The sequence below is a fragment of the Cheilinus undulatus genome, linkage group 18, assembly GCF_018320785.1.
Source record: "Cheilinus undulatus linkage group 18, ASM1832078v1, whole genome shotgun sequence".
NCBI classification, from domain to species: Eukaryota; Metazoa; Chordata; class Actinopteri; order Labriformes; family Labridae; genus Cheilinus; species Cheilinus undulatus.
The window spans coordinates 39067562-39085186 of NC_054882.1; the positions used below are offsets into that span (position 1 = coordinate 39067562).

Here is a 17625-nt window from a genome sequence, read left to right on the forward strand (position 1 = left end):
AGGAGAGGAGAGAAGAGGAGGAATAAAGGAGGCGTAAGAAGGAAGAAAGCCAAAAGCAACGTATTTCCAAAGAAAAGTGGAACGGAATAAACTTGGCGGGAACAAACGCCTGCAGCAGTCAGTTCTTCCTCTGGTTGTTCTTCATTTCATTGTCTGTCCTCCTCCTGCTCCGGGCCAGACGGGCAGGATGCTCTCAGGGCAGGATGGGAAGATGGGAAAACTTCAGAGAGTTTTTTCTTCTTCCTTATTTCTTCTTCTTTCCTCTTTCATCTCAACACCTCACCTCGTGGCACACACTGTTCCTTTTTTTACGTTTGAATGAAACTTCACACGCTCACTCGTATATATTCTCTCCTCCTTGTTTTCAGCCTGTCTTTCTGCCTCTTTCTCTTTCTCTGAGTCGGCTCTTTGAGGTTTTTGGAAGCCTGGCTGACTGAAAGAATGAAAGAACTGACTGTATTTAAAGTAAAAAAATTATAAGCATAGTCAGGCTTCTTCTGTGTTTAGTATAGAAATGTCTTTAAGAGCATTTCAGTTTTCCAGGATTTTATCTGTGATACATTGGAAGTGTATGCTCTGGAGATCAAGACATTTTAATCAGTTAAATTACTGAAGATTTGCACACTAAAAATATATATGCATTAGCTTATCCAGGCCCATATTCACCTTTATAGCAAAGTAAATAGTGCATTTTTAATCTACAACTCCAATTCGTAAAAAAGTGAAGGTGGGTTTGCAAAATGTAAATAAAAACAGAATCTCATATTTATTCATTTATTCATAGTAGAACATAAATAACGTATCAGATTTTGAGACTGAGACATTTTAACGTTTAACCCTCAGGCCGCCCTAGAGCCCTTTTACAGCTTTTTGATTGTATATTTTGCTCTTACTTTGGCAGTTATCATGCTAAGATGATGATAGTTGACAAAGATGTTAATTTTTTGATGAATTTCTGAAATTTCATTATCCATACGTAAACAGAATTTTCCACTGTGTAGACAATAAACTCACACGCTCCCTCCTAAAGCCCTTTTACACCACATTGACTACCATTAAAACCACTTATTTTCATTCTACTGCCACTGCAATACAGAAATAAGAAACCCTGTTAAGTCCTCTGTCATTCAGTCATTCATAGGTAAAAATATTTGCACACCAAAAAAATGCAGCCAGATTTTGCCATTTTTCAATGTTTGCAGAGAGGCATTGTGGGAGATAATGACCTTGTTTGAACTGATAGGATATATAAGTGACTGTAGGCCAGTGGAATTAATTATTTCAACTAAAACTAGTTTGGGTGTTTTCTATGGATGTCAGAGTGTGGTGAAAAATTAAAATTATGAAAATGAAGTCAAATTTGCTATACATGATGAGGACTGGAGTTAAGGACCAAAAGTTTTTTTTTTTAAAAAAAAGGTTTTTCTTTCATGTTTAATATTTCTACATATATCCAATATCCTAAAAGGGCTTTAAGAGGGAGAGTGATTTTTTTTTTCTTTTTTTTTTTCTTGTTACACAAAACTTAATAGTAAGTCAAAATCAGTGTTGCTGCTCACTGACATATCCAAGACTGATAATCCCTGCACAAAAACATCTGCTTTGCATTTTTCAAATAGAAAATAATTCATTTTCATGTCAGAAAATGTGGCATTATGTAAATAAACTGGCATTTATAGGGTTAAAATTATGAAAAATAATTCACATCTGCTATACATGGAGTTGAGGACCAAAAATTGAAAAAAACATTTTTTTCATTCATTTTTAATACTTTTAAATATATACAATGCGGTAAAGGGCTTTAAGAGGGAGAGTGTGATTTTTTTAAAGGAAAAATAAAAATAATGACGCACATTAAAAATAAAAAAATATTAGCTTGTTTTGAATTTGATGGCTGCAACCATGTGTCTGTACAGCATCCCCTCTTCTTTTGACGACATTGAGTAAATATCTGGAATTGAGGAGGCCAGTTGCTGGAGTTTTGGGAGAAGAATGTTGTCCCATTCTTGTCTGATGTAGGATTCTAGCTGCTCAACAGTCTTAGCTGTATTTTTTGTTATATGATGTGCCACGTGTTTTCTATAAGTGAAAGGTCTGGACTGTAGGAGAAGACGGCAGCAATTCTGAACTGTGTTCACATATGGTTTCTTCTTTGCATGGCACAGCTTTAATTAGCATTTGTGGATGGCACACCCAACTGTGTAGACAATGGTTTCTGGAAGTGTTCCTAAGCCAGTGCAGTGATTTCCAGTACAGAATCATGCCTGTTCTTAATGCAGAGGGCCCAAAGATCACAAGCATCCAATATCGACCTTCCGCCTTGCCCCTTGTGCACAGAGATTTCTCCAGATACTCTTAATCTGTTGATGATACTATATACTGTACATGGCGGGATATTGAAAGTCTATGCAATTTATCATTGAGGGACATTTCTCTGAAATTGTTCGCATCTTTACTTCTGTGAGACTCTGTCTCTTAAAAATGCTCCTTTTATACCCAGCTATGTTACTGATTTGTTACCAATTTCCCTAATATGCTAAATGCTCCTCCAGCTCTACTTTTCTAGCCTTTTGTTGCACTGTCCCCATGTTTTTAGAAGTGTTGCTGCCATCAAATTCAATATAAGTTAATAATTTTTGAGGAATGGTAAAATGCCTCAGTTTTAACATCTGAAATATTGTTTATGTTTCAGTGTGAATCAATATGGGCTTATGAGATTTGCAAAACATTTCATTCTTTCTTTATTTACACTTAACACAGCACCCCCAACTGGATTTGGGGGGGGGGGGGGGGGTTATAACACTTGAGATCAGAGTGAAGTGTAAGACAGGACATGAAACTGTTCTTATTTGAAATCTAGAACAGGTGAGCAGAAGTAATATGAACACACTAAACACCTAACCTCTCTGACTGTGGCGGTCTTTCTCCCAGAATCCCCATGGAAACAGAGGACAAGGGTTAAAGGGGGGCTGGAGGGACACGTGATGGTCTCTAATGAAGGAGGTGGTATTCATATCATCCTTGTTAATTCAATATGAAGGGCGAGTCACGTTAATCGACAGTGACAAACAATACAAAGGCTGACAAGGAGAGGGCAACAGGAGCACCATTACAAGTAGGAGACCAGTCATGGAAGCAGAGGATGAAGCACTGGAGCAGTGTCTCAGCAGCCTGACCTTTATTTAACAGCTGTTTTTGCTTTAAAGAATTATTTATATATTTTTGATATGGGATAATTTTGGGGGGAGGGGTTCTAAATGACAACAAAAGTTTTATACTTGATCCAGTAGATTGTTTAACCCTGCAGCTGCATGTTAGGCTGTAATGGCTGGAATTTCATCTTTGATAGAAAACTATGCCAAACATAGTATGTGCAATGAAATTTTTGCCACTGATATTAAGCTAAATGTTTTTCGAACTTCTTTGAAAGCTACCAGACTCCACTGACAGAAACCGGTAATTTACTTCGAAGAGGCTGGAGTTTTTTTTTTTTGTGGTTTCCAGTTGTGATAAGTTGGTCATCAGTGTTGATTTTGTCACATTTTAGTCAGATTTTAACTCTTGAAAGTTTTAGTCTACTTTAAGTCGACACATAGTCCTGACATTTTAGTCTTTTCTTAAAGAAAAAACATTTATTTCCTTAAAATAGCCTAAAAATATTTCTGGATTTTTTGAAGTTGGGTGGTATGAGGTGCTTGGCTATAGTAGTGGCATTAGCCTCCAGTGATTTCTGTGAAAGTTGATCCTGTGGTTATTACGAGCTCAGAGAGATCTGCGGCTTAATGGCTGTAGATGGGATCGGTTTATCTGTGTAGTTTAACTAGTTTACATAAAAATGGGCCAAGGAAATGTGTTGGCTCGCCTGTACACTGTGTCGAACACATACAAAGCACTTTATTTCTCTTTAAAAACCCTTCTTTCACAGAAATCACTGGAGACTAAAGCCATTACTATAGCCAAGCACCTCACACCACCCAACTTCAAAAATCCAGAAATATCCTTTTAATGCAGTGTTTCCCAGACATTTTTCCTTGGAGCCCCTAAAAATTGGAGCGTCCCCAGGACCAAGAAAGAAGAAAAAGTGACATACTGCCGTCAAAAATCAACATAAAAGGACAGTCGTTACATTTAGCAGCCAATCATTGTGTACACTGAAAACACTTTTCAAAGCACCTTTAATAATTAAATGTGCGATTTCCCTCCGAATGCTAATGTCCCAGAATTAAAAGTGTTTTTAGCATCCTTTTTTGACCACATTTAATCCACAGTTGTTGCAGTATTCACGCCCAGTTCCAAATCTTTCACCCTGTGCGTTTGAGTCAATGTGCGTCACAGAGGTTTTGGCTTCAGACACCAGGAGAATCCACCCCTAGGGACACTGTCGGCTGGAATCAGCATTAGAGCGGGCTTTCCTTCTCATGAAAGGGAGCAAAGGCAGTGAGAAGGATGCAGGGGAGGAGGAGGAGGAGGAGGAGGAGGAGGAGGAACGGGGCGATGAGAAGCGGGAGGGATGTTAATGAGAGCAAGGACACAAACACATCCTCATGCCGAACAAAACATAATCCTTATGGGATAGTGACTCTTTTGGTGTATGCAGTCCATTCTAGATGAAAGGAAAGGCATGCATGCAGAGATATATAGATCCACTGTGCAGTGTTGGTGGATGTGGCCCACTTTCACCCAGAACACAGAACAGTTCTGCCTCTATTTTTGGGTTTGCAGCAGCCTGCCGCTTATCAACCCCACCCCTAACCCACAGCCCCCTGCCCCCTCTGTGATGTCCACTCACATTAGTCTCACACGTACACAACACAAAGTCATGCACATACACCCTTCTGACTGCACAGAACAGAGAAGAGACCAGAGCGGGATGGAGGGAAAGAGAGAGAAAGGAGAGGCAGGCGGAGGCAGGCACTCGTCCTTGAGCATTGATGACCTTTAGCGATGCACCGATCCATCATATTGAGCTCTGATACGGATCCGATACCTTGGCTTTTGGTGTCTATTGATGCCGATCTGTCCTAATACTAGAGGTCTAACAGTTCACAGAGGTCACTGTTTGGTTCGTACCTTGGGGTCACAGTCCGGTACAGGTTCAGTTAAATGGTTAAAAAGCAACAAGAAGTCCCAGATGCATATTTCTAAGTTTGTCTTATTTATTATTCTATACTAGCAGTGGTGATGGTTCCAGTTTGTTCTGTCTTGTGTTGTTTAAAACTCCCTGTGATAGCTGGTATGGTCTGTAGTCTATTTAGCAAAAAAAGCGCAAAACAAAACTATGAAATAAAAAAAAAATGAGATGCATAGATCAGCCTCATGGGTCGGCCCACTGTCTCCGATACCCAACTGATATTCAGTGCCATGATCAGATTGGCCCCTCCCTAACGAGCTGGTCTTGTCTGACCCTCTCACATTGTTACTGTACTTTACAAGTGTCTGATGTTTCCTCATAGTCAGACTTGGGCAAAAGATAAATGGGAGTATTTCTCAGTTATTTGATTTCGATCCATCTTTGCAGACATCTAAAAAGTGAGCACATCACTGGAGGAACAAAAGAAACTCTGAGCACTTTTCATGTACTTCTTTAGTATTCACCGTGTAGTGAGCGACTGTTTTGCCCAGCTCTGATCCGAGAGTGTGAAAATGTTTGACTGCTATTTAATCAGAAACTCTCTCTCCCTTTTATCCCTTTCTCTCCATCCCTGCCTCCTTATGTTCTGTGCATCCTTTTACCCTTCCTCATGATCATCATTACTGACTCAACACGCACACACGCATCTTTACCCCCACACACACATACACACACACACTCACATGCACCACATCCACACACACACCTTCCAGAGCCCGGGTCTAGATGTTGATGAGAACGGTACGTTGGACCTGAGTATGAGCAAGCGTCTGTGCAGCGGCGGTGGGGACTCGGTGCTCACCCCTCTAGAGCCCATGTCCCCCCAGAGGCAAGCCGCCCTGCTGGGCTCCCGCTGCTACGGCATTGGGGACGCTGCCGACTGCTGGGACCTGCCTGTAGACTACACCAAGATCAAACACATAGACGAGGACGAGAAAGAGGTAAAGGGGGAACAGAATAAGTTAGATATGGTGTTATATAGCTTTTATCCAAGTTGGGACACTGAAACACTGCCTAAACCTAATCATTTGGTTCTCTAATTCTCAGAAATCTATGGTATGGTTTTGGGTACATTTGTACTTTAACTTGTGTCAAAATTACACCAAATCAGATCAAATCAAATCAGATGCAATGGTGGGTTTTGGCCCCTGGATTGGCATTTATGGGGTTAAAATGCAAAAACATTATTGAAGATTTGTTTTAATAAAGAACTGAAGCTGGTTAAATGATCTGAGTCTTTTTAAGTAAAAACAAACAAAAAAAGATTTATATTAATTTTATGGCAGTTTTTGGATTATGACAGTTGTGCCACTTAACATAACAAAAGTGTTCTCTTTCTATCAGACACTGTAAAAAATGCATCAAAATCAGTTTTGCAATGATTATCAATGATGTGTCTATCCATGAAAACATCTTATCTAGAGAAAAATATGATGAAATTAAGCATTTTTTGTGGTTTTTAATATTTTAATCTGCCGCATTTGGTATGCAAACTAGCAATTAAAGGGTTCCATCCATTTAAATGATTAAATATAATCTATTTTTATCAACAGGACTGAAGCTGTAGAAAAAATATTGATTTATGTTAACCCCTTAAAGCCTGATAACTCAAATATTAGCCAGAGAATTCCCATTTTTTGGAACTGAAATGTTTATTTAACCTTCTACCAAAATCCAAAAAAGAAAAAATGTGAAAGGTTTCACATATTTCTTTTTGTATTACATTTGATACATCAGGCATTCCTGTCAACTGATAATCCACTGGAAGGAAATTTGTATCATTTTTCTGATTGTATTCAAAAGCTTTTTAAGTAATTTATTGATCCTGTTGATTAGATAAAGGTCTCATAAAAGTATGTTTCAAATATGATACAATAGGCTTTAAAGAGCAGATTCCATGGTGGTTTTTGGATGAGGACATTTTTGTCACTTAACAGTACAAAATGATTATTTTGTTACTAAGGCCTGAGGGTTGAATACATCATTTTTAGATATTTTAGAACCCAAGCTTCAACGTGGCATTAAACCACTATAATTTTAAGAAAAAAACTAAAATTTTGTCACATATATTAAAAAGACTAGAAAAGTCTGACATGTTCTGATTGGAAGAAAATATCAAAATATTTCCCAAATTTAAAGTGTATCGTTGGAGTTTAATTTGCACATATATTATTTATATTAACCCTTTATTTGTTTTGGGTATGTGTTCACTTTTACAGTTTAAATATGAATACATTTTTCTGCAAAAACAACTTTTACTGCCTGTTTGAGGACAGTTAGCTGAGAAACAACATCCATAAAATCTTTAAATGTCAATGTTTTTAAATTATGAAAGTGATTTTTTTTCCTGAATTTTTTCTTCAAATCACAAGAAAAGCCTTTTATAGATTCACAAAGCTGTTCTTGAACTGCTGAATTATTTTTATACTGATGAATGCCGCGTCCTTATAAGCTGGAAACTCACGCATCTTTACCCTAATTAGTATAGTGAAACATCCCTTTAATGTCCATAAAAGGGCACGAGACTGCAGGGCAGTGTGCAAACACAGACAGCACACAGGATTAAAAAGAGAGGTAGACAGACATCGGGATGTTTGACTTATACGGGTACACTGGACTTCAGTCATTTTATTTTTAGTTTTTTAGATTTCATAATATGATTTATTTGAGGTCAGCTCATAACATTACAACAGGACAAATGTAAATAAAATTCCATGATGTTCAAATTAGGGCTGTCAAACAATTGTTAAACCACAATTAATCCCATAATTTCTATAGTTAACTATGCGTAATCTCAGATTTTTGTTTTACTATCTTGTGTTATAAAACTGGCTTTGTTTCATTTTCATTATTACCCTAAAGGTCAGCTTAGTAAATGATATAAGATTTTGCTTGACAACGAAGCTTGCACATCAGGCTCTTCCTTGAGAAACAGATTCAATAAGGTTACTATGAGCCTCATAACTGTCAGTTTTCTTTAAAGGGATACTTCAACATTTTGGCAAATTCGTCCATTGCCATAATTCTTATAGTCTTAGTGATAGGTTCGTCACCTTCAGTTGTCAGTGCAAGCTGTTTTTAGATCGGCCGCTGCCGAGTTCAGACCTGCTGTGCCAACTCAATGTAAGCAGACGGTATTCCGGCTCTCCCTCATCAAACTCATCAAATACACAATCCAACAACTCCAAAACGCTCTCGTGGACAAGTTGTGACCTGCACATTCACCACACTATGAAATAATCATGGAACATTATGAGACGGAGATGTTTTTAAGCTAAATGCAAAGCCGGAACTACACTCCAGGCATAGCTGCTGCACTGTGTCACTCCGCCCAGTGGTTTACTCAAGAAATAGTTCCGAGTATTTGCTTCATGCGTCGTAATGTTACATAGTTACACGTTATTATTTCATAGTGTGGTGAATGTGCAGGTCACAACTTGTCCACGAGAGCGTTTTGGAGTTGTTGGATTGTGTATTTGATGAGTTTGATGAGGAAAAGCCAGACAGCAGGTCTGAACTCGGCAGCGGCTGATCTAAAAACAGCTTGCACTGACAACTGAAGGTAATGAACCTATTACTAAGACTATAGGGATTATGGCAATGGACAAATTTGCCAAAATGTTGAAGTATCCCTTTAAGATATGTGTTGCATTGCCAGGCTTCACATTGAAATAAGGTCAGCAAGAAGAACAAGAAAGAGATTTCTAACTTAAGAAAGGTTGGTGTGGTGTTAAAAAGACAGTAAAGCACTAATATGTGATTGTTTGTGCTGTTGGAAGCTGACAGACAGTACAGTTGGCATGCATCACTTCTACTGTCTGCTCAATGTGTTTCAGCCCAAATTAATTCCCTCCAAGCCATTGATTCAACACAGAGTCTCCAAGTCAAACATTTACACTCTCGTCTGATTGTCTTCTAGGTTTCTACCTCCCTGTCTGACTCACTGCTGTATTTTTGCATCATTAGAAAGTCATATTAGGATTTTTGAGGGAAACCTAATGAATCTGCATGTTAATTGATGTCAGCGTTGCCTTGCACCGAGGTATCTGCTCTGTTTGTATCATGCTCCCTGCATGCTGGCTTTCTGTTTTTACATTTCGCTCTTCTCCAAAATGAATTATGCAAAGTAGCACCTTGGGAGGGAATCGGAATAGCTCATCTCATCAAAGAACTGCTGGAAATCAATGCACCGCTGCTGGGTGCCGCGCCTGTCAGTGTGTACAGACACATGCATGTACAGTACATGAGACGTGAATATTCATACATCTGTACTCAGTTCTCTTTGGGAGTGCGTCTCCTTCCCTAGCCTACTTTCTGCTCAGTGTATGTATGCATGTGTCGTCCTCCTTCCTGTCTGCCTCTCAGCCTGCGCTCCCTTTAATTGGAGGAGCTCGCTGGCTGACCCAGCATCACACACTCTGAGACAGCTTGAGCGCTGGATAATTTGGGCTGTATCTGGACCTGTCTCTTTGCGGGCATTACTGTACATACACTGCGAGCATGGAAGAAAGGAAAGAGGATTTGCATCAACAGCCGTCGTGCCCTGACTGCATGCACTGCAGACAAAGCACAGCCCCAGATAACACAAGCAGCAGCGGTCTGACACTACACCACAGTGCCATCTAGTGGTTGTGGGTGCAATAGCAGGAGCAGAGAAAGACACCTCCCTGAATGCTCTCTACTCTCACACATGAATGCTCTGTGACTGATTGATTTTTATTTTCACTGCATGCTCTTAAAATGCCAAAACCTTGTGGCTTTACATGACACCAAAGAAACAGCTGCAGCGGTCAAATATTTTATTTCATAACAGAATAGTTTTTTTTACAGTCTTAAGATAGTTTGCCTTCTCTTCAAAGAATGACCAAAAATATTTGTTACAAAAAAGATTGAAGTCCATGGTTTTCATTGTCATGCTGCCAAAAAATTCAAAAATTTGGGCATTTATTTAGAAGTGCAGGAAACCCGCAAAATGAATCTCATTCTCAGGATCACAAAGCATATCTTTCTTCTTTAGAGACAAGGAACTGGAGTAATATGAAATGAAATTAAAAATGTAACTGCTCATGTGAAGTGTATGCATGTAACTTCACAGTAGAAAGTTCCAGCTGCTGAGTGGCAGAACTGTTCAGGAATTAGGGCTGAACGATATGTGAAAATAATCTAACTGCAATTTTTTCCTGCATTTTTTCCTCATTCTATATTATAAAAATAAGTTAAACTAGAGATAAACTATTAATACATATATATGTTATTGTGATTTTGGCTTGTATAGCCAATTTGATAACAATTGATATATTGAAGGGAAAGATCATTTCTCGTATTATTCTCATTTTGGTGAAGAAAAATAAATACATGAGCAAAAAAAGTCAGATTTTGTAATAAATAAATAAATAAATAAAGACACTTGAATGTTTGAATAATGTGTAAAGCATTAAAGAAAAACAAAAAAAGATTGTATCAAACTGGTATTTTGACACCTTGCAGGTTAAAGAAATATTTCACTGCGATTCTAAAATTGCAGCATGCCAAATTGCCCAGCCCTATAAGGATCAGCTGGAAGTAATCAATAAATAGCTTAATTTATGTGTAAAATGTCATTTTTTTCAGCAATGACTTCTTGACAAAACGCAATACAGGTATAGAAGCATTTAGATTCTTAAAGGTAAGTTAGCAAAGTAATAAATTACAGTACATACAGCATGCATCAGATCACTAAGCCCACATGCTTTCAGTTAGTGGTTTATATAATCATATCCCCACTCCTTTTGTTTTTACCTTAAAGGAAAATTAAGAGCTTAAATTTCAGCAGATCAACCACACAGTTAATGAACAATGATGGCAGCATCTAAAGACAACTGATAATGTTTTTGTGTTTGGACATAAAACCCCACAAAAACCAATTAACTGCTAAAGATTGAAAATAAAAATTTATTCCCTGGATCTTTATCACAGATTAGATCACAGCAGTAAATTAACTTGACATATTATAGACCAAAGACCACTGATCATCAACTGTTGGCCTGGGGGCCATATCAGGTCCCACAAAGCTTCCTGTCCAGCCCCCGAAAGATCATTAAATTCAGAAAAAGAGGAAAGGAAGATTTTGTGGTTTTAAGAATACCCTTTGGTTTAAATGTCTGCAGCTGTTAAATCTTTCCCACAAACAATTAATATTAAAACAGTTTTAGACTGACTTAACATCTGATCTGTTTTTACTTAAATTTAAAAAAGAGTTAAGGTTGACAGAAGTGCTGCAAAAATGACCAGATAAAGTGGTGAAAAGGGGTTAGAGAGTGGCAAAAATGGGTGAAAAGCGGCAAAATGGGTTGTGGAGTGGCACAAAGGGACAGACACTGGCAGAAAGGTTGTGAAAAGGGGTTAAGATGTGGCAAAAATTGGTAAAAGAGGAAAAAAGGGGTAAAGGTATCAAAAAATGTTTGCAAATGACAAAAATTGTGCAAAAAAGTAATGAAAAGGGGTTAAAAATTGGCAAAAATAGAAGAAGAGTGGCAGAAATGGATAAAAGAGTGACACAAAGGGAACAAAACATGCAGGCAAAGTGGTTTAAATTGGGTTAAAATCTTGCAAAAATTGGTTTGAAGAAGCACAAAGTCTAGAAAATGGGTTAAAGGTGTCAAAAATGAGTGAACACTGTTGCTAAATCACAATTTGGGAGGGCCGATTTTCTGGGATTTTCAGTGGCCCAGCCAATTCTGTTGTCAGGCCTGTCCCTTTATGGCCTGCTGCATTAGATAATAGGGATAGATCTCACTGGTAATGACCAAAAATGTCCTGCATTTTGAAAGAAAATACAGATACTACGACAATGACATTTCAATCAGACCAAAATATCTATTTAATTTTTGAATATTTGAAAGTCCGGCCCCCAGAGTTTTCTGTTGAGACCAAATCTGGCCCTTGTGCAGATGTACTTGATGACCCCTGACATAGATTGTCCTGGGACAAGATGGTACAGAAACTAGTGGCTAAGATGGGAAATACTTTGTCTGTTATTAAAAGGTGCAGAGAGTCCTTGTCACCACAAACAGTTCAACAAGTAATTTAGGTCTTGTTTTTTTCTCATCTGGATTACTGCTCTGTAGTCTGCTCCAGCATTTCCTTCAGCAATATTAGGAAACTGCAGCTGGTCCAGAATAAGACTGCACCTGTAGCTCTGTCATGCAGGTTTAAAATCAAATGTCAGTAAAATGCATGAAAATCTGTCAAGTTTTAAGTTAAAAATAGATTATTATATGCACTGATGGTTTTCTTATGGAATGTTATAACATTAGATTGAAATGAAAAGCTCTCCTTTAGTACAGATGTACATCATTATTCTACTAGGCATGCTGTTAGAGGTTGTTTTATTTTGCCTAAAGCAAAAACGTCATCAGCTCAGTGCTCAGTAATATACAGAGCAATGCAGGAATGGGACTTGCTTCCAAATGATATTAAACAACATAATACTCTCTATAGTTTAAAAAAATCCCTCAAAAGATATTACCTCTAAGAAACTTCAGTAGCTAATACTATGTTGGCTACATGGGCTTGCTAACGTCTACTCGTTAGTCATTCAGAGCTATTATTGTCTTTGACTTTGAGTTAGTTGTAATCATTGAGATGTTTGTTGTGTTCTGTCAGTGCAGTATGATGTATTGTCTTTTGTTTGAGTGCTGTGATTACTGATTGTAGAAATTGTATTGTCACAATGTAAACAGTGGACCCCAGGAAGAATAGCTAACAGCTGATGCTTGAGCTAATAAGGATCCAAATAAACAAACAAACAAACATATTTGGGCAAATACTAAGATTATTTTAAATCCTTTTCATTCGGCTGCCAAGAGGATAGTTGTTTGTATTTTGGTTTTAAATACATTTGATGATATGTTGGAAAGTCCTTCATTCGTATATTCATGTAGTAAAAGTATTTAGTCTTACAACATTTACTGTGTGTGACTGCCATACAAGAAATTAACAGAAGGTGATGACAGTTAAAGAGGCGTTAAAAAAGAACTAGTTTGTACTCAAAAAAAAACTTCGTATTTGATCTCATTTTGAACTCCTTCTATCTATACCAGTGTTACTCAACAATGCTCAGCCAAAGAGCCTCATTGTTGGACAATACATTTGCAAGAGCCACAATCTAAGGGGTGAAAAGTGGCAAAAAAAAAAGGGTTAAAGTGGCAATAAAAATAAAATAAAGGTGGCAGAAAATTAAAAAAAGGGGAAAAATAGGCTTTAAATGGCAAAAATGGAACAAAAAATGTGTGAAAAGTGACTAAAATGGGCAAAAAGCAGGAAAATTTGGAGGGAAAGTTGGAAAAAAAAGCAGCAAAGAGTACCAAAAATGGAGAAAAAGTGGCATTTAATGGCAAAAGGCAGCTTGAACGGGTGAAAAATGACAAAAAGAAGCGGGATTAAAGTGGTGAAAAGTGGCAATTAAAAAGCGGTGAAAATGTGCTAAATGCAGCAAAGGATTTAAGTTGGCAAAAAGGGGGGCAAAAGAAATATACAGACAAAACAAGGTTGACAATTAAGTTTGACAATGAAAGCCTCTGTAGAAGTGTGGGAAATCATCACAAAAGAGCCACATGTTGAGTATCACTGATCTATACAAACAGATGAGACATGCACAGAGGGAAAGCTAAAGTAAAAAAATGCTAAAGGAATGCTGAAATACAAAGAAACAATTTATCTAGCTATGCAGAACCCAAAAACTTACCGTACCAGGTTTATGTGTGCCTTCAGGTTCTTAATTCATTATTTTGTCATTTATTTAACCATTTTATTTCAAAATGGAGATACAGTTTTACTTGGCGGAGAAGGCTCTGCTCTAAAGATGCTCCTTGGGTTAGTCCAGCAGCATGCTTTTACTTTCCAGTGAGCGCATGGCTAGAAGCCCCTAAATGGGTAGTCACATGTTATGACAATGTGAACTGAATCCAATAAAATCCGTTCAAAAGCAATTAATCCATAGTCGTATGAATTTGAATAAGGGTGCAACAACAAGCATTATGCTATAAAGGAGGAGGTTAAACTGATGTACATCAGCATTAATACAAGCAAGGATAAGTGAGAAGTATGTCATATTTAAATGCTCCGCTGTGTTAAGAGGAAGAGCTGTGATTGGCTCTGGGAACTGGGAAGAGATAATTGGGATTGATTAGCTGTTAGCTGATTACGGCTGGGTGTATGACTACCAGGTCCTGCGTGAACTAATGCTAAGCTTCATTTTGTTTATGAGAAAGTACATATGTATGTAAGGAAACCTGGTTTCTGGCCACATACTAATGTCAATTGGCCACTTGGTTTTTAGCAAGCATAGTTATCTCTGTTGAGTCCAAATGCCTTACTAACCCCTGCCCCCTTTAGCTCACTCAGACAAACAATCGGTGCATTATCGTACTTCCCAAGTTAATGTTAATGGTTTTCAGGTGGGCTTTAACTACAACCTTTCACTGCACTTCACACTGATGTCTAACTGTCAAAGAATACAAATACAAAAGATGAAAAGAGACTTTGATGTGCTAATATTGGGAAGTGGAAGTTAGCCATAATGTTAGCAGCAGTGAGCTTAGTCATGAGGTCAAATATGCCTGCCACTTTGCAGCAAACTTTGCTAACACTATGTTGCCTTATTAGAACAAGTGTAGATATCCTTGTATATCTTCTTTACGATAAGTTGACTGAGATCTGCTACAGAACTTAATCCAAAGGAGCTTACTTTATTTGTATGAGGTTTAGGGCAGGGGTTGCCAGGTGCCAGAGACTGGGGACCCCCACTGTACCTGAAGGTGGTTGAACACAGTCATGCACAATCATGAATAGTCATATGCAGACAGTGCTGCCCATAAGGGGGGTAAATGGGAGGGCTTTCTGGGACCCCGCCAAACTGGGGGCCCATGGAGGTCTGGAAGATCAGGGTCCATTGTTAAGTTAGCTAGATATCCATATCCATATTTTATATTTAACCTGAATAATAACAACTCTTAATATAGCAACAGATATCTATTTTAAAGTCATTTGTGCTGTAGTTTATAGTCATCTTAATAATGTAAATCCTTGTTCTTAAAAACAGAATTAAAATAGTAAAAGATGTCCAAAAAGGTGGTAGGAAAGGTGGTTAAATGGGACTTTAGAAGTAGCAGAAATGGGTTAGAAGTGGCTTAAATTTGATAACAGTGGCAGAAAGAGCAAAAAGTGGCATAAATGGGTTTAAAGTGGCAAAAATTGGTGAAATGGGATTTAAAAGTGGTAAAAGTGCTTTAATCTGGCAAAAATGGGTTAACTGGGGCAGGTAAATAGGCAGAAATTTGCAGAAATGGGTTGAACTGGTTAAAATGGACATATCAAACTGTGAAATATGGTTGAAATGGGCAAAGATGGGCATAAAATGCAATAAACAGAAGTTGATAGTGGCAATAATGGGTCAACAGAGGCAACAATAAATGTAAAGTGGCAAAAATTGGTTTAGAAGTGGCAAAACAGGCAGAAAAAAAGTGGTGTAAAGAGGTTTAAAATTGATAAGAAATTGTTTAGAGTGGCAAAAATGTGTTAAAAATGCCAAAAAAAATGTTGTTAGGAAGGGATGAATATGGGTTAAAGTTGGGCAAAAAACTGGTCCATTTTGTGCAGAATTGATGAAAAGTGGCAAATGATAGTAACAAAATTGGGAGAGAAAAATCATTCAAAAGTATTCTCCATTTTTTAAGGCATCTAGCGACCCCCTCTAAGTGTTTCGTGACCACCAGTAGGGTCCCCCCCACCAAGTGGTTTAGGGAAGAGGGCAAAGTACACTTCATGCTCTAGCCACACAGGATACCCTGTATCAGAGTTGTATTTACCCTATGTACATATTTAACCATTTTTTAAAGTTATAAATCTTTAAATTTCAGTAAAATCAAATCACAGAGATTGTTGAATTTAAGCAGATATCCATTTTAGTCAGTTCCCTACATTGCAGGCAGCTTGTGTCTGTGAATGTTTTCACATTTGGGCAGCGAGGGGGTATAGTCTTATAGAAAAGTGACATTGGTGCATACTGTCTTTAAGTGTCACAAGGTTGTGTACTTAAGCTGTGATAGTAAGCTGAATCTTTGTTTTCCCAAAATGTATTTACCCAGAAGTGAGCCTACAAAGACGCCCAAGCACACACAGCATCATTACCTCCTCAGGGATTCTATTTTTGACCTGTTAGACTGACAGGTGAGGCTCTACAGTCACATGGGCTCACCCATTAGCGTTCATATCGACAAGACTTTATGGTCTGACAGGTTTGAGTGCAGAGTGTTAGAAAAACATTAACAGAGAATTGAGGAGAGGAAGGAAAATGTCTTATATGTCTTTATTTTGTGTAGTATTAAGTGTATAATGTCTGCAGAAATCACGCTTCACCTCTCCTTTTCCCTTGTCTCCTTTCTCTCCTCTTTGTCTCCTTCCTTCTATTCCCACCACATCTCAGCCGGATGACCTGGACCCGTTCCATGACCTGCTGGACGACCCCTCCTACACCACAGATGTTAACATGCCCAGCCCCAAGCCCAAGTATGTCCAGTGCAAAGAGAGTAAGAAGGACCTGATAACGTAAGAGCCCTCCTTCTCTTCCCAGTGTTGCTCTACTCACTCACTCCAGTTCTCTCATCCTATTTTAATTTCTGTTCTTTCCATCCTTCTCTGTTGACCAGTTAAGCCTCACTGCTCCTTCTCCTCCCCACATCATGTGCTGCTGGCCTGCGATATGACTCTAATGAACAGCTTTATCATGTCAACACTGATCGTAGAGCTTATATACCAATGCAGTATCTTTAGAAACACTACAGTAGTCGTCAGTACTGCACTGTTTCTAGTGGAGTTGATCTCAGGAGTTCATAGTTATTTACACATACCTGCCGCTTTCAGGGCATTGATGGGATAGATGCAGCTCATAGTGAATTTAAGTCTTTGGTAGTAGGAGGTGTATCCTCCATTAAACTCTTCATAAGTCGCTAAATGTGACTTGATTTTGCTTTTTTGACAAATGTTGACCATGTATTTATGATCCAGGTTATCTAAATAAACAAAAATGCAGATTTTTATACCAAAAATCTTCATCTTGTGTAAGATTGCAGGGGTTCACTATAGGACTAACATTAATATTTGCATTATAAATGTCATTATATTAGGCTTTAATAAAGGAGCATAATAAAGAGTAAAGAAAATAAAGGAGCATTTTTCATTTTTCAAAAATTAATGAAAATTCATAAAAAGTCCTCACATTTTAGTCTTTACTTTTAGTCCAAGCATTTATTTTCTTGCCTAAATCTGGTACCAAGTCATGGTAGTGTGTTCTCTGCACTCTGCCAAACCTGGGGTCCCTGCTTTCTACAGCTGAGAGGCAGAATTGCTACAGCTGCACTGTTTTTTGACAGATTTACCCATATCACAGATTTTGAATGTCCAACATAAACTACATTATCTTTTTGGTCTAGTTTTAGTCATCTTGACGAAAACTA

General features: G+C 38.1%; 1 protein-coding gene across 1 annotated transcript in view; it reads left to right on the forward strand.

The window, feature by feature from the left end:
• Window positions 1-17625, forward strand: part of myt1lb (myelin transcription factor 1-like, b) — a 251762-nt gene that overhangs the window by 206167 nt on the left and 27970 nt on the right. The window contains exons 12-13 of the mRNA XM_041812908.1: window positions 5845-6072; window positions 16596-16717. Of these exons, the coding sequence (XP_041668842.1) occupies window positions 5845-6072; window positions 16596-16717 (350 nt within the window). The remainder of the gene's footprint in view (window positions 1-5844; window positions 6073-16595; window positions 16718-17625) is intronic.